Raw genomic sequence first — 23,003 nt, forward strand, 5'->3', positions numbered from 1 at the left:
GCAAACATTCAAAGATCGCATGGATAAACTACAGAATTTGTTCATCACAGTTTGGCATAAAAATAAAACAAAAAAGGTGACTCAACCGTGGCTAACAAGGGAAATTAGGGATAGCATAAGATCCAAGGAAAGGACATATACATTGGCCAGAAAAAGCAGTAAACCTGAGGATTGGGAGCAGTTTAGGATCCAACAAAGGAGGACAAAGGGATTAATTAAGAGGGGGAAAATAGAGTATGAGAGTAAGCTTTCAGGGAACATAAAAACTGACTGTAAAAGCTTTTATAGATATGTGAAGAGAAAAAGATTGGTGAAGTCAAGCATAGGTCCCTTGCAGTCAGAATCAGGGGAATTTATAATGGGGAACAAAGAAATGGCAACCCAATTAAATACATACTTTGGTTCTGTCTTCACAAAGGAGGACACAAATAACATCCCAAAGATGTCGGGGAACATAGGGTCTAATGAAAGGGAGGAACTGATAGAAATCAGTATTTGTAGGGAAATGGTGTTAGGGAAATTGATGGGATTGAGGGCCGATAAATCCCCGGGGCCTGATAATCTACATCCTAGGGTACTTAAGGAAGTGGCCCTAGAAATAGTAGATGCATTGCTGGTCATCTTCCAAAATTCGATAGACTCTGGAACTGTACCCATGGATTGGCGGGTAGCTAATTTTACCCCACTGTTCAAAAAGGGTGGTAGAGAGAAAACGGGGAATTACAGGAACCGGTAAGCCTGACATCGGGAGTGGGGAAAATGCTAGAGTCCATTATAAAGGATGTAATAGCAGAGCACTTGGAAAAAAGTGACCGGATCGGACAAAGTCAACATGGCTTTACAAAAGGTAAATCATTCTTGACTAATCTACTGGAATTTTTTGAGGATGCAGCTGGTAAAATAGATAAGGGAGAACCAGTGGATGTGGTGTATTTTGATTTTCAAAAGGCTTTCGATAAGGTCCCGCATAAGAGATTAGCGTGTAAAATTATGGCACATGAGATTGGGGGCAACGTATTGACTTGGATAGAGAACTGGTTGGCAGACAGAAAGCAAAGAGTTGGAATAAACGGCTCTTTTTCCGAGTGGCAGGCAGTGACTAGTGGGGTACCGCAGGGATTGGTCCTTGGACCCCAGCTATTCACAATACATATTAATGATCTGGATGAGGGAACTAGATGTAATATCTCCAAGTTTGCAGACGACACAAAGCTGGGTGGGCGTGTGTGCTGTGAGGAGGATGCCGAGAAACTCCAGTGTGATTTGGACAGGTTGGGTGATTGGGCAGAAGCATGGCAGATGCAATATAACGTGGATAAATGTGAGATTATCCACTTTGGTGTCAAAAACAGGAAGGCAGATTATTATCTAAATGGCAATTGGGAGAAGGGGAAGTGCAACGAGACCTGGGCGTCCCTGTGCACCAGTTGCTGAAAGTAAGCATGCAGGTGCAGCAGGCGGTTAAGAAGGCAAATGGTATGTTGGCCTTCGTAGCGAGAGGGTTTGAGGTACAGGAACAAGAATGTCTTGCTGCAGTTGTACTTGGGCCTTGGTGAGGCCACATCTTGAGTATTGTGTGCAGTTTTGGTCACCTTATCTGAGGAAGGATGTTCTTGCCATGGAAGGAGTGCAGCGAAGATTCACCAGGCTGATACCTGGGATGGCAGGAATGACGTATGAGGAGAGATTGGGTCGATTGGGCTTGTACTCGCTGGAGTTTAGAAAAATGAGAGGGGATCTGATTGAAACTTATAAAATTCTAACAGGACTAGACAGACTAGATGCTGGAAGGATGTTCCCGATGGTCGGGGAGTCCAGAACCAGAGGTCACAGTCTAAGGATAAGGGGTAAGCCATTTAGGACAGAGATGAGGAGGAATTTCTTCACCCAGAGAGAGGTGAATCTGTGGAATTCTCTGCCAAAGAAGGCAGTGGAGGCCAATTCATTAAATATATTCAAGAAGGAGTTGGATATATTTCTTAAGGCTAAAAGGATCTGGGGATATGGAGAGAAGGCAGGGACAGGGTACTGAATTTGGATGATCAGCCATGATCTCATTGAATGGCGGAGCAGGCTCGAGGGGCCGAATGGCCTACTCCTGCTCCTATCTTCTATGTTTCTATGTTACCTCCTGACTCCCCAAAGCCTTTCCATCATCTACAAGATACAAGTCAGGAGTATGATGGAATATTCTCCACTTGCCTGGATGAATGCAGCTCCAACAGCACTGAAGAAGCTCAACACCATCCAGGACAAAGCAGCCCGCTTGATTGGCACCCCATCCACCACCTTAAACATTCACTCCCTCTACCACCGGCGTACCGTGGCTGCAGTGTGTACCATCTACAAGATGCACTGCAGCAACTCGCCAAGGCTTCTTCGGCAGCACCTCCCGAACCCGCGACCTCTTCCACCTAGAAGGACAAGGGCAGCAGACGCATGGGAACACCACCACCTCCAAGCTCCCCTCCAAGTCACACACCATCCTGAATGACCCTCGCTGGGTCAAAATCCTTGAACTCCCTCCCTAACAGCACTGTGGGAGTACCTTCGCCACACGGACTGTAATGGTTCAAGAAGTCGGCTCACCACCACCCTCTCAGGCCGGCAAAACTAGGGGATGGGCTATAAATGCTGGCCTTGCCAGTGACGCCCACATCCAATAAATGAAAAAAAACAATCCAGCTGGTCACAGCATGATGTGCTGGCGCAGACATAACACATGTCCTTTCCATGAGATGCTACCTTACCTATTCTCTTCTGTCAGTTTGAAGGGTTGTATGACAGAAGTACGGAGCAAATTACAGCAGGCAGGTTAACGTTGGAGTGCTGATCAAGGGTTAACTGAGCATTGCTTAAGCATTTTATGTGGGATACATTGCACAATGCCTTTTTTGTTTTCTGGAGCCAGTATAAATTGTGTGCAAAACACCTGCACAGAACACAGTCCAATAGAGCAGGACTATCAATAATTAGAATCTAATGCTAACCAACCATTTAAACCCCTGCAGTAATGCAGTGGCGAGCAGGGCACTTGTGACCTGTGCACTGTTCCTGTTCTATCGAGACTGCTAGAGGAATAAAAACAGCTTTGTTTACTAGTTGCTGGATGTACTCCTGCAAGGACAGAAGCTTAAGATACACGGAATATTTGGCAGATTGTCTAACTGGCTTGAGCATTGGGAGATTGTAGCCTAGTGAATGTTGGTCCTGTAGCAAAATACTGCGGATGCTGGAAATCCGAAATAACAACAGAAAACGCTGGAAAATCTCAGCAGGCCAGGCAACATCCGTGGAGAGAGAAACAGAGTTAACGTTTCGGGTCGAATCCCTTCTACAGAACGGAGAGAAAAGGCAGGAAATGAAACAAAAGGCAGTTTGGGGGCTGGGAAATGGGGGAGGGGATGAAAGAAGAGACATTAAGAGATATTCAAGGTGAGACGAGACGGTAATAGGACAGGTAAAGACACAGACAATGGCTCTAGATGAAGTGTGAAATGCGCTGGCAGAGTGAGAGACAGCTGCCATGTGGGAGAGAGAGAAACAGGAAAAGGCACAAACCAAAAGTGTGGATAAAAAATATAAAAATATAATAGGGGCCGAGGTTATGATCTGAAGTTGTTGAACTTGATATTGTTGGTACTGGTCTGGTAACCTAGAGGTCACAAGTTCAACTCCCACCATGGCTAGTTGTGGAATTGAATTAATTTAATCTGTTAATTTAATAAATGGTGTTGTGAAAGTTGCTGGAGTGTTGCAAAAACCCAACTGGTTCACTAATTTCCTTCATGGAAAATCTGTTGCTCCTGCATCATTTGGCCTACATTATTAAGGATGCGTTTCTGGTGCGTTCCTGGTGTGTTCCTGGTGCGTTCCTGGTGGGTTCCTGGTGGGTTCCTGGTGTGTTCCTGGTGGGTTCCTGGTGTGTTACTGGTGGGTTCCTGGTGGGTTCCTGGTGTGTTACTGGTGGGTTCCTGGTGGGTTCCTGGTGTGTTACTGGTGGGTTCCTGGTGTGTTCCTGGTGCGTTCCTGGTGTGTTCCTGGTATGTTCCTGGTGTGTTCCTGGTGGGTTCCTGGTGGGTTCCTGGTGGGCTCCTGGTGGGTTCCTGGTGTGTTACTGGTGGGTTCCTGGTGTGTTCCTGGTGCGTTCCTGGTGTGTTCCTGGTATGTTCCTGGTGTGTTCCTGGTGGGTTCCTGGTGTGTTACTGGTGGGTTCCTGGTGGGTTCCTGGTGTGTTACTGGTGGGTTCCTGGTGTGTTACTGGTGTGTTCCTGGTGTGTTACTGGTGGATTTCTGATGTGTTCCTGGTGTGTTCCTGGTGTGTTACTGGTGGGTTCCTGGTGTGTTCCTGGTTTGTTCCTGGTGGGTTCCTGGTGCGTTACTGGTGGGTTCCTGGTGTATTCCTGGTGTGTTCCTGGTGGGTACCTGGTGGGTTCCTGGTGTGTTCCTGGTGTGTTCCTGGTGCGTTACTGGTGGGTTCCTGGTGTGTTCCTGGTGTGTTACTGGTGGGTTCCTGGTGTGTTCCTGGTTTGTTCCTGGTGTGTTCCTGGTGGGTTCCTGGTGCGTTACTGGTGGGTTCCTGGTGTATTCCTGGTGTGTTCCTGGTGGGTACCTGGTGGGTTCCTGGTGTATTCCTGGTGTGTTCCTGGTGTGTTCCTGGTGCGTTACTGGTGGGTTCCTGGTGTATTCCTGGTGTGTTCCTGGTGGGTACCTGGTGTGTTCCTGGTGTGTTCCTGGTGGGTTCCTGGTGGGTTCCTGGTGTGTTCCCATAGAGTACAAAGGTAAGGAAGTTATGATGAACCTTTATAAAACACTCGTTTGGCCTCAACTTGAGTATTGTGTCCAATTCTGGGCACCGTACTTTAGGAAGGATGTGAAGGCCTTAGAGAGGGTGCAGAAAAGATTTACAAGAATGGTTCCAGGGATGAGGGACTTCAGTTATGTGGATAGACTAGAGAAGCTGGGGTTGTTCTCGTTAGAGCAGAGAAGGTTGAGAGGAGATTTGATAGAGGTGTTCAAAATCATGAGGGGTCTAGACAGAGTAGATAGAGAGAAACTGTTTCCATTGGCAGAAGGGTCGAGAACCAGAGGACACAGATTTACAGTGATTGACAGAAGAACCAAAGGTGAGATGAGAAAAAACTTTTTTACTCAGCGAGTGGTTAAGATCTGGAATGCACTGCCTGAAAGGGTGGTGGAGGCAGATTCAATTGTGGCTTTGAAAAGGGAATTGGATAAGTACCTGAAGGAAGAAAATTTGCAGGACTACGGGGAAAGGACAGGGGAGTGGGACTAGCTGAAGTGCTCTTGCAGAGAGCCGGCACGGGCTCGATAGGCCGAATGGCCTCTTTTGTGTTGTAACCATTCTATGATTCTATGATTCTATTTTGTCTTTCAGATGTTAAACCAAGGCCCCGTCTGCTCTCTCAGGTGGATATAAAAGATCCCATGCACCATTTCAAAGCCTATTATGTGGCACTTTATCAAACGCCTTTTGGAAAACCATGTACACCATGTCAACTGCATTGCCCTCATCAACCCTTTCTGTTACCTCATCAAAAAACTCAATCAAGTTAGTTAAACTCGAATTGCCTTTAACAAATCCGTGCTGGCTTTCCTTAATTAATCCACACTTGTCAAAGTGCCTGTTAATTTTGCCCCGGATTATCGTTTCTAAAAGCTTCCCCACTACCGAGGTTAAATTGACTGGCCTGTAATTTATCCTTACACCCTTTACTGAACACAGGTGTAACATTTGTAATTCTCCAGTCCTCTGGCACCACCCCCCATATCTAAGGAGGATTGGAAGATTATGGCCAATACCTCCGCAATTTCCTCCTTAACTTCCCTCAGCATCCTAGGATGCATCCCATCCGGTCCTGGTGACTTATCTACTTTAAGTACAGCCAGCCTTTCTAGTATCTGCTCTTTATCAATTTTTATCCCATCCATTATCTCAACTACCTCCTCTTTCACTATGACTTTGGCAGCACCTTCTTCCTTGATGAAGACAGATGCAAAGTACTCATTTAGTACCTCAGCCATGCCATCTGCCTCCATGCGTAGATCTCCTTTTTGATCCCTAATCGCCCTCATTCCTCCTCTTACTACCCATTTACTATTTATATACCTATAGAGGACTTTTGCATTCCCTTTTATGCTAGCTGCCAATCTAATCTCATACTCTCACTTTGCCCCTCTTATTTCCTTTTTCACTTCCCCTCTGAACTTTCTATATTCAGCTTGGTTCTCATTGTATTCTCAACCTGACATCTGTCGTACACCCCCTTTTTCTGCTTCATCTTACTCTCTATCTCTTTCATCATTTAGAGAGCTCCGGCTTTGGTTGTCCTACCTTTCCCCCTCGTGGGAATGTACCTCGACTGTACCCGAACCACCTCTTCTTTAAAGGCAGCCCATTGTTCGATTACAGTTTTGCCTGCCAATCTTTGATTCCAATTTACCCGGGCCATATCCATTCTCAACCCACTGAAATTGGCCTTCCTCCAATTAAGTATTTTTACTCTAGATTGCTCCCTGTCCTTTTCCATAGCTAGTCTAAACCTATGATACGAAGATCACTGTTCCCTACTGACACTTACTCCACTTGACCCACCTCATTCCCCAGAACCACATCCAGCAATGCCTCCTTCCTCTTTGGGCTGGAAACGTACTGATCAAGAAAGTTCTCCTGAACACAGTTCAGAAATTCATCCCCCTCTCTGCCCTTTACACTATTACTATCCCAGTCTATATTAGGATAATTGAAGTCCCCCATTATCACTCTATAGTTCTTGCACCTCTCTGTAATTTCCCTGTAAATTTGCTCCTCTATATCCTTCCCACTAGTTGGTGGCCTATAGAATACACCTAGTAGTGTAATGGCACCTCTATTGTTTCTCAACTCTAACCAAATAGATTCTGTCCTTGACCCCTCCAGGACATCCTCTCTCTCCAGCACTGTAATATTCTCCTTAATCAATACTGCCACCCACCTCCTTTTTTTCCTTCCCTATCTTTCCTGAACACCTTCTATCCAGGGATATTTAGTACCCAATCCTGTCCTTTTTTCAGCCAGGTCTCCATTATCGCCATGACATCATATTCCCAAGTGGCTATTTGCGCCGACAGCTCACCAACCTTATTTACCACACTTCATGCATTTACACACATGCACTGTAAACCTATCTTAGACCTTCTTGTATTCTCTCTTAGTCTGACCCCACCTAATACCGTGCTATTTCTTACTCTAGTGCTATCTGTCTCTCCCAATCCTTTGAACACTTTATTTACCCTTTCTACATCCTGGTGCCAACCTCCCTGTCAAATTAGTTTTAACCCTCCCCAACAGCACTAGCAAACCCCACCCCCGTGAGGATATTGGTACAGGTCCCACCTCCCCCAGAACGGGCTGCTGCAAAAATGCCTGTTTGTTACCCTAACTATTGAATCCCCTGTCACTATTGCACCCCCATACAGCTGAGCCCCCCGTAGTGCCATAGACTTGGCTCTGGCTGTACTCCCCAGAGGGTCCAATGCCCTCACCAGTAATACCGGTTAGGCAGTGAGATGTACTCAGGGGACTCCTGCACTACCTGCCTGGTCCTCCTCTTCTGTCTGGCGGTCACCCATTCCCTCTCTGCCTGCACACGCTTACGCAGCATGGTGACCACCTCCTGAAACATGCTATCCACATAGTGCTCAGCCTCGTGGATGCATGGATGCAGTGACGCCAGCTGCTGCTCAAGCTCTGAAACCTACTTCCTGCACACGTAATTGTCCAGGACACAGGAAGCCTCCTGAAGTTCCCACATGGCACAAGATGAGCATTCCAGGGGATGGAGGTGTCCTGTCATGTCTCTATTTAATAGACTATTTACTAACTTAACAGAAATAAACGTAAGATTTTTACACTGAGGAATAAGTGCATTGCAACAATGTGGAGCTCTGGAGTTAGTAAACTGTAGGGCAGGGTGATGGTAAACGGTGGAGTTACAATTCTTGAAGATTGTGGTTTATGGTGTTGCTACATGTAGAGTTAGGGCATTGGTACACTGTGAGGCAGGGTGGGACTCTGTGGGGTTCGTGTGCTGGGGCACTGTGGGGTTAGTGTGTTGGGACACTGTGGGATTCATCTGCTGGGACACTGTGGGGTTAGTGTGTTGGGACTCTGTGGGGTTTGTGTGTTGGGACACTGTGGGGTTTGTCTGCTGGGACTCTGTGGGGGTCGCGTGCTGGGACACTGTGGGATTCATCTGCTGGGACACTGTGGGGTTAGTGTGTTGGGATTCTGTGGGGTTCGTGTGTTGGGACTCTGGGTTTAGTGTGTTGGGACTCTGTGGGGTTAGGATTTTGGGACACTGTGGGTTTAGTGTGTTGGGACTCTGTGGGGTTAGGGTTTTGGGACACTGTGGGTTTAGTGTGTTGGGACTCTGGGGTTCGGGTGTTGGGACTCTGTGAGGCAGGGTGTTGTTGCACTATGAGGATAGGATGCTGATTTATTCTGGGGCAGGCTTTTATGCCAGATCACTGGCGTAGTCCCATCAATTGCTCAATTTAAATATCTCTCTAGCGTAATAACAATTCTCAGATACTCATTTTGTTAATATTTTTTTAAGTGATGAAGTTTTAAAACTTTTGCTCCCTACATGTACACGGTGCTAATTAATAATTTTTGATCCATAAAGTTGATTTGCTTTTGTAAGCAAAATTTTGAAAGATAAAATAACCTTTCTTCTCTTACAGGATAAACCTGACGTGAAGCTCTAATTCCAAGGAGTGAGAATTCTGTCAACTCTTGGCTGACTAACAAGGATGAAGTGCAGAGCAGGTAGGGAGTTTTTCTAGTGCACTGCAGCCTCTGATTGCTGTGCTCCATTAGGTTGTCTTGTGGATGTAACTCTGTGTAGTAATTCGTGGGTAAGCGAGGTTGTGGCAGTTGTGGAGCCCATTGCAATTTAGTAGCTTTGAGACAGGGCAGAGTGACCAATGGGGCAGCGCCATGGAGAAACAAAGAAAGACTTGCATTTATATAGAGTCTTTCATGACTTCCGGACGTCCCAAAGCGCTGTACAACCAATGAAGTATTTTTTTTGAAATGAAGTCCCTGTTGTAATGTAGGAAACGTGGCAGTCAATATGCGCACAGCAAGCTCCCACAAAGAGCAATGTGATAATAACTAGATAATCTGTTTTATTGATGTTGGTTGAGGAATAAATATTGGCCCAGGACACTGGGGAGGACTCCCCTGTTCCTCAGAATAGTGCCTGATTCTTTATGTCCAGCTGGGAGGGCAGACAGGGCCTTGGTTTAATGTCTCATCTGAAAGACAGCTCCTCTGACAGCGCAGCACTCCCTCAGTATTGGACAGTCAGCCTGGATTTTGTGCTCAAGTCCCTTCTAACTCAGTGGCGAGAGCGCGCCCTCTGAACCATTCAGAGGCTCCTGCAGTATATCAATTGAAGGGAAATTCACTGAACAGATGCTAATGGCTGCCTCAGAAGCAACATAGCTTGATGGGGATGAAGCCACCCATCCTCTCTCTTGTACCAATTGGTTTGTGGTCAGAGATGAGGAAACGGAGAAAATAACTTGTCGAGATGAATCTGAGTGTGAATTCTGATGTATTCAGTTTACGATTCACTCCTTTTCCATAAAGCAAGTATAGACTAAACAAACGTGATGCTAAATGGTTGAAGAAATCAGTCAGAAGCAAAGTAAAGAAGACTATTAGTCCTGCAGGCAAAAAGGTTGATGTATGGGTTTTACTGCTAGTTGTCTGTCTCTGGCTGTAAGTTGTGTGATATGGAAGGGTGCAACAATACAAATATTTTTTTTTTCCACCACTGTTTTTAGATGGGACGAGGAATAAATGTCTTCTCCTTGGATATGCCGTTCTGACCCTATCGATTTTGGCCTTTCTTGAGAATATGTTCCTTGGGTAAGTCCTTTCGAATGTGCCTTCATCCATGAGCATTTCTTTGCACTGGTCCTGAGTGGAATTAGCAATTGCCATGGTTGAATGTTAGTAGGTTTAAGCAGCATTTATATTCTGTAATATTTCTTAGAATTACAAATTGAATAGGAAGTTTTTCTTTCAGGCAGCTGGCCTGGGAGCTATGTAACTCTGCTGTGTAATAATGAGCATTACCTCATTTCCATAGTGATTCAAGGTGACCCTGGTTTCACTTCCAGTTTTTAGTATTTACCCCCTCAAGTTAAAGTGGTGAGAACTATAGTCACACTACAGCATCAAGAGCAGAGGCAAATAACTGAGAGAATGACAAAAAAAAAATATTTTTACTTACAGTGGGACACAGATGCAGAATTTCGCCAAGTCACACGATATATGAAAGGTCTTGTTCTCTGTCCTTTGTGCCACTCTTTCTTTATTATTATTTATTATCTGTATAAGCGTCTCTTTCCCCCACCCCTTCCTTCATTTCCTGGCCAGGAGGACGCACAGCCAGCCTTGCTCTCAATCTTCTGCTGATGGACCAGATGGATTGGTATCTGTGGACCCCTTGAGGTCCTGCGGATCTCAGTTTGAAAACCGATTCTTTAAAAAGCTTAGGTCCTGTCTCTGTATCATGGGTAGTTGAGGGGTACTGTAATTCAGAGGAGGAGGGCAGTGAATATATAATGTACTCGTGAGATGAATTTTGGACTCCTTATTACTATTTAATGCAACATAAAAATTCATTCTTGTTTCAGTTTGTAACCTGTGTTTGACTGATGATATTTGATGTATTTTAGGTCTTTTCTTCACTTGGAGAAATTCCGCATGTACATGCCTGTCTCACTGTAAGTAAAAACATTTTTTTGTCATTCTCAGTTATTTGCTTCTGCTCTTGATGCCTTGTTCCTCACACATGGCTGTTTCTAGGCTTTGTACTGTTAAACCCTCCAAGCATCTTTGAAGGTGCGAGTCCACACATAGCCTCTTCCAGTCCCTTGTACTCCTGAGCTAAGCATTCAATCTGGATATGGAAGCTGAATGAATAAGGAAAATAAAAGATTTTGTACCTAAACTACAGTCTTCCTCCTTAATGAAAGAAGCTAAAATTCCATATCCAAATATCGCTTTTGCCCGAACCCTGGGCTGCAATTTTTATTACCGAGGCGACTTGGAGTCGAGTTGCGTGGTGGGCGGGTTCCGGAGCTGCTTCCAGCGGGATCAGCTGTGGATGTCCGATTTTAATTAAATCAGCTTGTTGAGTTCATTGAGGCGCGCTGGCCAGTCCAATGAGTGCGATCGGGTCGGCTAGCCACCTCTGATGACGTCATCTTAGCAGCTACTTTTAAAGCACCCATTCAGCCTCAGCCTATCTCTTCTGCATTCTGATGGTCTGTGACCCTGTGACAACAACAATAAGTTCTTCCAGTGGCAAGGCAGCTCCATGCTTTAATGATGAGTCCCTCCATGCTCTTGTCGATGCTGTCAGAGGGCGCAGGGAGATTCTCTTCCCTCCGGATGGCCGGAGGAAGCCTCCTCAACAGACCAAGGCAGCCTGGCTGTGCATTGCTGAGGAGGTCAGCGCAAGGTCCATTTGTTCACACACCTGAATCCAGTGCAGAAAATGGTTTAATGATCTTGTGCGAGCATCAAAAGTGAGTATCCCATGACACTTACCTTCAATCTGCTTCCCTTCTCATCACCAGCATTCAGTGTTGTAAGCCTGCACCTCCACATACCACCTTACCCTTACTTCCCGTGCACCCTTACCTATCCATCTCTGACTTTTTAAAAATGTGTTTATGGGATCAGGGCGTCACTGGCAATGCCAGCATTTATTGCCCATCCCTAGTTGCCCTTGAGAAGGTGGTGGTGAGCTGCCTTCTTGAACTGCTGCAGTCCGTGTGGTGAAGGTACTCCCACAGTGCTGTTAGGGAGGGAGTTCCAGGATTTTGACCCAGCGACGATGAAGGATCGGTGATATACTTCTAAGTCAGGATGGTGTGTGACTTGGAGGGGAACTTGGAGGTGGTGGTGTTCCCATGCGCCTGCTGCCCTTGTCCTTCTAGGTGGAAGAGGTTGCGGATTTGGGAGGTGCTGCCGAAGAAGCCTTGGCGAGTTGCTGCAGTGCATCTTGTAGATGGGTACACACTGCAGCCACGGTACACCGGTGGTGGAGGGAGTGAATGTTTAAGGCGGTGGATGGGGTGCCAATCAAGCGGGCTGCTTTGTCCTGGATGGTGTCGAGCTTCTTGAGTGTTGTTGGAGCTGCACTCACCCAGGCAAGTGGAGAGTATTCCATCACACTCCTTACTTGTGCCTTGTAGATGGTGGAAAGGCTTTGGGGAGTCAGGAGATGAGACACTCGCCACAGAATACCCAGCCTCTGACCTGCTCTTGTTGCCACAGTATTTATGTGGCTGGTCCAGTTATGTTTCTGGTTAATGGTGACCCCCAGGATGTTGATAGTGGGGGATTCGGCGATGGTAATGCCATTGAATGTCAAGGGCACCATAGCTTTTTGAAATCACATGGAGTGAATCGAATTGGCTGAAGACTGGCTTCTGTGATGGTGGGGACATCAGGAGGAGGCCAAGATAGATCATCCACTCAGCACTTCTGGCTGAAGATGGTTACAAACGCTTCAACCTTGTCTTTTGATGTCGCGTGCTGGGCTCCGCTATCATTGAGGATGGGTAATTCATAAAGCCTCCTCCTACTCTCTGTTTCCTCCATTCTGACTGGTTTTTTATCCAATTTGCCACCCTTCTCTAAGTCTATAGCCCTTAATAATCTCCGATAGGTCCAACACCACCTTTTCAGGGCAATTAAGAATGGGCAATAATAATGACCGCACCAGAGTCATCCTCATCCTGAGAATAAATAAAAATAAATATCAAGAGCTGAAATATTGTTTTTCTATAGTTTAACTTTAGGCTTGCATTACCTTTATTGCTGATAGTGATTGAGGCCAAGCTGGCTTACTTTAACCTGAATTCATGCCCACTCTATAAATATCACAGCAGGCACAGCGAATGTCACTGACGTGCCAAAGATCGATTCATTCTAGCTGAGATGATGAAAATTGGGTCTTCGCTGCTGAGATTTATAGTGTTATGAGAAATGATTTATTTGATTGAAATGCACCTCCAGCCAGCCACCATTGTATGTGCTGTAGACTCCCCTTCGATCAGGAGGGGCCTTCTCTATTGCTCAGGCTGATGCACTGTGCGATCACACGGTAGAAATCCTCTTTCCCGAAAAGTCTATGGCCCAGAAATTGAAGTCCCAACGCATGAATACACACGGGGTACTCATGCGTGGGCCCGATGGAAGTGCCGGTTTCCTGCATGCACTGCGCATGCGCAGGAAACCGGCACTTCCGTTCCTCTGAAAGCAGGGGTTCAGAGTTCGAACGCGTGCGCGGGGGAGGCTGCGCGTGCGCTTTGAACTTACGTTATTTTTACAGGTTTTTCCATGAGGTTAAGTCTGCAGGATTTAGAAATTTAAAAAGCAGGCGTAAGGCCTGCTTTTTACAAGGTAAGTGGTCAATTAATTAAAATTAAAACATTTTTTCCACAGATTTATTATTTTTAAATACTTTAAAGCAAGGTAAGTTTATTTTTAGCCCCGTTAGAATATAAAATTATTTTTTTTCAAAAATTTAAATTATTGTTTAAAATAGTTATTTAATGTAATTTATAGTTTATTTAAAAAGTGTGATTTAAAAAAAAAAAATTTAATTGAAGGTTTACTGCTATTTTGGGGCCGTAGTATTTATAAGTCTTGACAGGTCTTCCTGTCAAGACTTATGAATGGGCTTTTGCCTCCTCCGATTGGCTGCCCATGGCCCACGTGATCCCAGGGGACGCATCGAACTAACTGCGTCCCTGGGACACGCAAGCACTGCGTGCCGGCAGCTGGAGGAGGCCCAGGATCGGAATCCCACGGGGCTCTACAGCTCAATGGCCAGCACGCTAGGTAAGTGCAGGTCGGGGGCTTGCACCCGCGGGAAGCCCCCGACCCGAATTTCTGGGCCTATATATATGTATAGGCCTGTGTAGGGCCCCTTTTCTTTACTGCCTTGTAACCGGCCCGAGGCAGTGACATAATGACGGGGCCTTGATTGGAACAGAGTGGCGATTGAAGGAATGTTCAGTGGTGTTGTTTTCAGAGTTCAGCTGGACTACGCATGGTGTAGCATCCGCAGTGCAGCTTAGAAATGGGAGGTGACTGGTTCTGCGGTAGATGACTGTGGTTAAAAGGTTCAATTTACTGTACCCCGTAGGAGGCAAAGGTTCCCTATTGCATTAACATTTCTCTGCTTGATTACAGTCTAAAAGAGCCATCTTGCCGAACCTGGTACTCAAACAATGACAATGAATGGATCATCGCAAAGTAAGTCACCTGTTGATTCCGTCAGGATTTGACATTTCCAGATTTTGTCTGTTTGCTCCATTCTGATTTTTTCCCTCCTGATGTTGTGTTTTTTTTTTTCAGTTTTACTCGGAATACCAATTTATTTTTAACACTTGGAGATGACTGGTGGTACCAACCAAACTATGTGTTTCATAGATTACCATATGGAATTAAAGGCAACGGTGAGGAGCCTTTCATTGACTTTCATTTTGTCTTTCTTATTCAAAAATGAATGATAGAGCTCCTCAATCGCTGACTGAATTGGTAAGAACAGCCCATAACCAAGCCTCACAACCCAATTAATAAAGATTTAACAAAGGTTTTCTTTTTAATTATGCAGAGTTTTGATAGGGTGAATAGGGATGGACAATTTGCTCTGGCTGCAAAGTCAGTGACGAGGGGTTGCGTTGAGGGCTGCTCATCGATTCAAAATTGTCACTCAGAGAGTGAAGAGAGAGGTTTGGAGACATTTTGTTACAACAGCACAGGATACTTTGCCATGGAGGGTGATGAGACAGAGACCATTGCATCTTTTAAAGGAAAGCTGGACAAGTACTTGAAGTTGAGTTGAATGCAGGGCTACAGCGAGAGGCCGGGGCGGGGGGATTAGTTTTGGATTGCTTTTGCGAAGAGCCGGCACAGGCATGATGAGCCGAATGGCCTCATTTTGAGTTGTAAGCCTGTAGGGTTCCATGGCTTTACATAAGAACACAAGAAACAGGAGCAGGAGTAGGGCATTCGGCCCTTCGGGCCTGTTCCGCCATTCAATAAGATCATGGCTGATCTGATCTTGGCCTCAACTCCACTTTCCTGCCCGCTCCCCATAACCCTCGACTCCCCTGTAGTTCAAATATCTGTCTATCTCCGCCTTGAATATATTCACTGTCTCCGCCTCCACAGCTCTCTGGGGTAGAGAATTCCAAAGATTCACGGTCCTCTGAGAGAAGAAATTCCTCCTCATCTCCGTCTTAAATGGGCGGCCCCTTATCCTGAAACTATGACCCCTAGTTCTAGATTCCCCAACGAGGGGAAACATCCTCTCAGCATCTACACTGTCAAGCCCCATCAGAATCTTATATATTTAAATAAGATCACCAGAAGGTTTGGCTCCTGGTTTGAATTAGCTGATCTTAGGTGGGGTGGTGAGGAGGGGTTAGTACAGGTGGTGCAATTGACCTCAGCACCCCAGGGTGTAGGGAGCACCAGTGCTTCTGAATGCCATCTAAGTGAATAATTGGACAGGATTGGGTTTGATACCACCTGGTTGAATGGTTTGCCTACAGTATTGAAGTGTGAGTGGCACTCTCAAAGCCTGGCCTGGGATGTGAAGTAGGGCAGTGCCCCTCAGCAAAACTCCGTACCAGATCTGACCATCTCGATTTCTGCCGTGATTTCCCCTCCCATGACCTCTCTGTGGCCCTGATCATTCTGCCGGCAGCACACCCGTGTGGGGGGGAATGGCTAAAGTAAATTCACGGAGGTGTGATTCTGGAACATCAATTTGACTGGAGCCACGTCAACTATGTTGAAACTGCAGTTTCTGAGCTGTCATGGCTCCTTTGTCAGAGTGCCCTCTATGGAAGCAGTAACTGCTGTCTGCACAGAAGTGACAACAGCTCTTATACCCTCCTCCTAACGTCTGGCTGGCGGCTATATTGATCTCCTGGACTGCCAGTCACCAGGATCTTCCTCACTTCATGTCCTGCCTCCCTCATTGCACTGCAGATGCGGGTTCTGGACTCCTCCAATTGTTTCGCCATCGGCACCATGAGAGAAGAGATTGTCTCCTCTGCCTGCCCGTGAGACCAATGCTCCTCAATGATGGATCAGTAACAGCTTGGGCCCCAGAGATCTTGGTCTTGGAATCCTCAGCTGAGGGCTCTTGCTTATGTTACCTCTGGGGAGAGACAGATGTCTCCTCAAAAGTTGCCTACCAGCTCCTGCTGCTCTGGGATCTACCCAGTAATATCTGCACTGTCAGTAATACTGCCTCCCTGAATGGGCGTATCTGAGCTGCTCCTTGAGTGAACAAGACCCCATGACAGAATGGGTTGATCAGGTGCAGGAAGGGTCCTACTGGAAGCACCAGACTGCTCAGGTGCTTCTTTCTCTTATCATTCAGCACCTGGCCAATATTTCTCCCACAATCAATATAACAAAAAAAAAATTATCTGGTCATTTTCACATTGCTGTTTGTGGGAGCTTGCTGTGCGCAAATTGGCTGCCGCGTTTCCCACATTACAACAGTGGCTACACTTCAAAAATACTTCATTGGCTGTAAAGCGTTTTGAGACATCTGGTGGTCATGAAAGGCGCTATAGAAATGAAAGCCTTTCTTTCTTCTTTCTTATTGAGGGATGTAAAGAACAACCAACTGAATTGTGCATCATAGAAACATAGAAGATAGGAGCAGGAGTAGGCCATTCGGCCCCTCGGGCCTGCTCCGCCATTCAGTGAGATCATGGCTGATCATCCAAATTCAGTACCCTGTCCCTGCCTTCTCTCCATAGCCTTGGTCCCTTTAGCCTTAAGAAATATATCCAACTCCTTCTTGAATATATTTAATGAATTGGCCTCTACTGCCTTCTTTGGCAGAGAATTCCACAGGTTCACCACTCTCTGGGTGAAGAAATTCCTCCTCATCTCTGTCCTAAATGGCTTACCCCTTATCCTTAGACTGTGACCCCTGGTTCTGGACTCCCCGACCATCGGGAACATCTTTCCAGCATCTAGTCTGTCTAGTCCTGTTAGAATTTTATAAGTTTCGATGAGATCCCCTCTCATTCTTCTAAACTCCAGCGAGTACAAGCCCAATCGACCCAATCTCTCCTCATACGTCATTCCTGCCATCCCAGGTATCAGCCTGGTGAATCTTCGCTGCACTCCCTCCATGGCAAGAACATCCTTCCTCAGATAAGACGACTAAAACTGCACACAATACTCAAGATGTGGTCTCACCAAGGCCCTGTACAACTGCAGCAAGACATCCTTGTTCCTGTACTCAAACCCTCTCGCTATGAAGGCCAACATACCATTTGCCTTCTTAACCGCCTGCTGCACCTGCATGCTTACTTTCAGCGACTGGTGCACAAGGACGCCCAGGTCTCGTTGCGCTTCCCCTTCTCCCAATCTATTGCCATTCAGATAATAATCTGCCTTCCTGTTTTTGACACCAAAGTGGATAACCTCGCATTCATCCAAGTTATATTGCATCTGCCATGTTTCTGCCCAATCACCCAACCTGTCCAAATCATACTGGAGTTGCTCGACATCCTCCTCACAGCACACATGCCCACCAAGCTTTGTGTCGTCTGCAAACTTGGAGATATTACATCTAGTTCCCTCGTCCAGATCATTAATATATATTGTGAATAGCTGGGGTCCAAGGACTGATCCCTGCGGTACCCCACTAGTCATTGCCTGCCACTCGGAAAAAGAGCCGTTTATTCCAACTCTTTGCTTTCTGTCCGCCAACCAGTTCTCTATCCAAGTCAAAACCTTGCCCCCAATCCCGTGTGCCTTAATTTTACACGCTAATCTCTTATGCAGGACCTTATCGAAAGCCTTTTGAAAATCCAAGTACACCACATCCACTAGTTCTCCCTTATCTATTTTACCAGTTACATCCTCAAAAAATTCCAGTAGATTAGTCAAGCATGATTTACCTTTTGTAAATCCATGTTGACTTTGTCCAATCCGGTCCCTGTTTTCCAAGTGCTCTGCTATTACATCCTTTATAATGGACTCTAGCATTTTCCCCACTACCGATGTCAGGCTTACCGGTCTATAATTCCCCGTTTTCTCTCTACCACGCTTTTTGAACAGTGGGGTAACATTAGCTACCTGCCACTCCATGGGTACTGTTCCAGAGTCTATCGAGTTCTGGAAGATGACCAGCAATGCATCTACTGTTTCTGGGGCCACTTCCTTAAGTACCCTAGGATGTAGGTTATCAGGCCCTGGGGATTTATCGGCCCTCAATCCCATCAATTTCCCAAACACCATTTCCCTACAAATACTGATTTCTATCAGTTCCTCCCTTTCATTAGACCCTATGTTCCCCGACATCTTTGGGAGGTTATTTGTGTCCTCCTTTGTGAAGACAGAACCAAAGTATGTATTTAATTGGTCTGCCATTTCTTTGTTCCCCATTATAAATTCCCCTGATTCTGACTGCAAGGGACCTACGCTTGACTTCACCAATCTTTTTCTCTTCACATATGTATAAAAGCTTTTACAGTCAGTTTTATGTTCCCTGCAAGCTTACTCTCATATTCTATTTTCCCCCTCTTAATTAATCCCTTTGTCCTCCTTTGTTAAATCATAAACTGCTCCCAATCCTCAGGTTTACTGCTTTTTCTGGCCAATTTATATGTCCTCTCCTTGGATCTTATGCTATCCCTAATTTCCCTTGTTAGCCACGGTTGAGTCACCTTTTTTGTTTTATTTTTATGCCAAACTGGGATGAACAAATTCTGTAGTTCATCCATGCGATCTTTGAATATTTGAATCATAAGGTTGTGCCGCTCTTCAGTGTCACTGTGTCTTCTTGCACCTCGTCAAGAGCTGACTGCCGCCATTGTAAAGGCTTTATAGTGATTCTCACAGAATTCTGGCCCTTGCCCACCCAGAGGTGGGTGGGAAGTGTTGAGGTGCCATGCACCAAGATACTAAGAGAACTCAGTGAGGAGGCACAACGCTAATCCTGTGACCAGGCAGAGGAGCAGCAAAGCAGCTGCCTCCCTGGTTTAGGGCTGACCAAATGGACAAGCTGGTCAATGAAGCAGCTATGAAGACTTGCCAGTCTGGCAAGCCAGGCCCCACTCTACAGAGGGCTGCATGGTACCAATTTGTGCCAGTGGTTGTGAATCCTGAATCACGCTTGGCACGGCATCAGCATGATCTGTTAAAAACTCCCAGAAAACCCCCGACTGCTGAGGGAGTGAGGCCTCCATATTGAGCAAACCTCCCACCTCGGTTTGACTCTGAAAACACTCCACACCAGGCCGACCCAGCCATTGACTTGTGGGACCCTTCAGCTATGTGACCTCATGAACAGGCGATGCACGATCATGCGGGATGCTGTAGCTGCTTCTCTGAAGCTGAATTTGACGCATTGACAATTTAATATAATTTGAGCTGCAGGTTTGGTTTAGTGAGACGTATTTCATTCAAGGAGAACAAGTGAGGGTGACGTCATTGCAAGCGACATCACTCACGGAGCTGCAGCTTTTGAGCATGCGCTGAGGGTGATGTCATCGGGTGGCCTGATGCATGCGCTGCAGGATGACATCACAGGCCGATTGAAAACCGGAAGGACCCACACTAATCATTCCGGTAGGGATACAGATATGCCAGTGATTCGTGAACCTGGACAGTAGTCAGTCAAAGAACGTCACACGTACGCGGTAGGTCCGTTAATCAAAAAGTGATTATTTAATGATTTAAACAATTCCCACAAGCATCAAGCTAATCAATAAATTCATACAACTTTAACACCAAGGATCTTAACATCAAGAGAAGAGAGTGATCAGCTTGCGCGCAGCTCGTGAAGTTTCACCTCCGGTTCCTGCTCCCCCTCCCCCCGGGCTCCCCACCCCGCCCCCGCCCCCGCACCAGCTCCCCCTCCCACCCGGGCTCCCCCCACCCCCCTGGGCTCCTGCTCCCCCTCCTCCCCCTCACCCTGGGCTCCCCTCCCCGAGGGCTCCCCACCCTGGGCTCCCCACCCCTCCAGGGCTCCCCCTTCCCCCACCCTCGGACTCCTGCTCTCCCACCCCCCAGAGCTCCCCCCGCCGGGCCCCCTCTCCCGCCCAGTCCCCTCCCCTGCCCCGCCGGACTCCTGCTCCCCTCCCCCCACAGGGCTCCCCACTCCTCCCTGGCTCCAGCTCCCCCTCCCCCCGGGCTCCTTCTCCCCCTCCCCCTGGGCTCCTTCTCCCCCTCCACCCCCCGGCTCCTGCTCCCCCTCCCCCCCCTTCCTTGGGGCTCCTGCTGCTATTGTCTCTAACATCACAAATTAATAGCATATCATTTGGCTAAGCAAAAATACATATCGGTGCTATTTGAATAATTATTTGTCTTGGAACACATACCACCTGCAAGTCGGTCTATGAAACTGTCGGAGAATCAGTTCCACCGGATAGTTTTGCAGCAATTCTCTTCAAAAGAAGAAAACGCTTTACTTTAAAAAAACAACTCGGCGCCGTTCATGCTGAAGAGCGTGAACCTGGTCTAACGGGGGGAGGGAGAGATGGAGGTAGGAGAATGTGATCCATCTCCCCATCTGGATCACCTTCTCCCCCACCCTTCTGCCGCTTCTGCAGCAGGACCACTTACTTGTCAATGGCCATAAATGCCTCCGCAGCATCGCTCACAAGTAGTCTGAGTTTAACTGTTTATGAAGTTTGCAGGTAACATGGCTCCAGGCCAGAATAAAAATAGCAAATCTTGTTTTCTCATTTTAAAAATTCTTTTGAATCTTTGAAATGTGACGTCTGGAAATGTGACAACTCGATGGACGCTCTCAAAACTTTGATGTAAATAGTTTTTTTTTACTGTTGGTGTAAAACAGCCAGGATGAGAAGTAACAATTGGAGGAAGAATTTGCACACTCTCCAAAGTATTCATTGTGTCATCGTAAACCTTTTCTTTTCCTTCCAGAAGCGATTGTTAAACAGATATTGATCCGAATACAGTCCAACATGCCGGACGAGATAGCCAGGTAAACCCTTTACCCTGGGGGCCTGCTTTTGAGGGGCACTTTTGGGTTTCCCCCTCTTGGGCCATGATCTGAGGGCATGTTTTCTGTTTCTTTGTGCTCCCGAAACAGAACAGAACATCCAGCAGCACATATTGGGTGTGGAGATTAGTGCGCCTTTTACACTGCACATTTCGACAGTAAATTGGGTCAATTGTGTAATCGGGTCACGGATGTCTGTGTCCATTATCCCGCTACGCACTCCTATTACACGGCCCATAAGCAGGACAACTAGCCCTCTTAAATTTTGTCCAGATTCATCCAGTTTGGAAGATTTGGGATCTATTACACAGATCCTGAAAAAGTTGTGGTCCAACTCAGCATTTGGTAAAACCGGAAAATGCCGGAACCACTCAGCAGGCCAGGCAGCCTCTGTGGCGAGAGAAACAGAGTTAACGTTTCAGGTTGCTGACCTCTCGTCAGCTTTTGGTAATGTGCCCAGCAGATAAACAGCAAACCCTGTCTGGTAATTGCTTTAAGCTACTGAATTCATCCTGTCCTCTGATCTTTGAAAGTGGTAGAGCATCACACTAGACTTTATTTGGAAGAAGAGCAGGGGAGTTTTTCCCGGTGTCCCAGGGCAATATTTATCCCTCAACCAACGTCACTAAAAACAGATCATCAAGTCATTTATCGCATTGCTGTTTGTGGGATCTTGCTGTGCGCAAATTAGCTGCCACATTGCCTGCATTACATCAGTGACTCCACTTGAGAAAAAGTACTTAATTGGCTGTAAAGTGCTTTGGGATGTCCTGAGGTCGAGAAAGGAGCTATATAAATGTAAAGTCCTTTATTTTCCTCGAGTTTAAACTAATCGAACAAAGTAATATCAGAAATATTGAACAAGCAAATAAGAAGCAGCCATGTAACATTGTTTATATATTTACATCAGATAATCTTACACCTAGCTCCTTGAGCAGACAAAATAATAAAAAGATTGCTAGAACGAAGGTAGTTCTTTGCAAATAAGTTTAAAGGCAAAGGGACAGTGCTGCTCCTGGCTGCCCGATTCAGCACAGTTGGTTCACTTGACTCTTTGGCAATAGGTCCATGTTATTGCTTGGGGTCTTTTTTTACCCACATAAATGGGGTTTCCAACACACTCCCGGCGAAGTTACGGCAGTGGAACGGAAGCAATTCCGAGGAAATTCGCCCTCATTCTCTTTTCTTTCGGGAATGTCGAATTGACTGGTACTGACTAGTTGTTCCTCTGAGATTACAATCTGCCGTCAATCTCGGGAGTTTGAAGGTGCTCCTGATTCAAACAGATCCGTCTGCATTTTTAAATTTCCCATAAAAGAATTACTAGAATTTGAATATCTGACCCCGCAAATTTATAAAAGGATCTGTCAGCCAAATAGAAACTGAACCAATCAGATGGCATTGCTAAGGTTTGAATTATCTCCCTCTATCTAACAAAACCAGGAAAAGGCTGCAAAAGGCACTCCTTGTGGATCAGGAGGAGCAGGCTTACCTTGTGGAGCCGGCAGCTCCCGCCTCTCTTTCACTGCTGGGTTTCCCGAGCCCTGGGAAACCCGCGCGGCAACTGTTAAATTTAAATCAGGCTCCCAATTGCACTGAGAGCCGATTTAAATATGTTAATGAAATGCTCGCCTCTTGAGCGCGAGCCACTCGCACAACAGGAAACCTGCCAGTATAAAAAGTGGCAACGGGCGGGTACGCAGAGGGCTGGGGCCGCGTTCACCCCATTTTCATTTTTACCCTCCCCACCGCAACACTCTCCCGACTGTCGTTGGGGGTTCAATATTGAGGCCCTTTGGTCTGATCTAGTTTCCACTCCTGGACATCTAGGTTGTGTCATAAACCATGTGGTGCACGAGCACTCCCAACATTGCTACCCCTCACATAAGAACA

The 23,003-nt window shown here is 46.4% G+C and overlaps 1 protein-coding gene across 3 annotated transcripts in view; it reads left to right on the plus strand.

Moving 5' to 3' along the window:
• The first annotated feature begins 8,742 nt into the window (after nt 1-8,742).
• The window catches only part of LOC147100439 (CMP-N-acetylneuraminate-beta-galactosamide-alpha-2,3-sialyltransferase 4-like), a 106,272-nt gene continuing 92,011 nt past the window's right edge, over nt 8,743-23,003 (plus strand). For 2 of the 3 annotated variants that reach the window (XM_085968166.1, XM_085968164.1), the window contains exons 1-4: nt 11,325-11,610; nt 14,291-14,353; nt 14,456-14,556; nt 21,032-21,092. In XM_085968166.1, coding sequence (XP_085824292.1) covers nt 11,408-11,610; nt 14,291-14,353; nt 14,456-14,556; nt 21,032-21,092 — 428 coding nt within the window. In that variant the 5' untranslated portion in view covers nt 11,325-11,407. Of the gene's footprint in view, nt 8,831-9,855; nt 9,941-10,755; nt 10,804-11,324; nt 11,611-14,290; nt 14,354-14,455; nt 14,557-21,031; nt 21,093-23,003 lie in introns of those variants that run through there. The other variant, XM_085968165.1, reaches the window with a different exon arrangement.

This window comes from Somniosus microcephalus, chromosome 26 (genome assembly GCF_052327205.1).
Source record: "Somniosus microcephalus isolate GS21.2 chromosome 26, FLI_Smic_1.0, whole genome shotgun sequence".
In the NCBI taxonomy this organism is placed as follows: domain Eukaryota; kingdom Metazoa; phylum Chordata; class Chondrichthyes; order Squaliformes; family Somniosidae; genus Somniosus; species Somniosus microcephalus.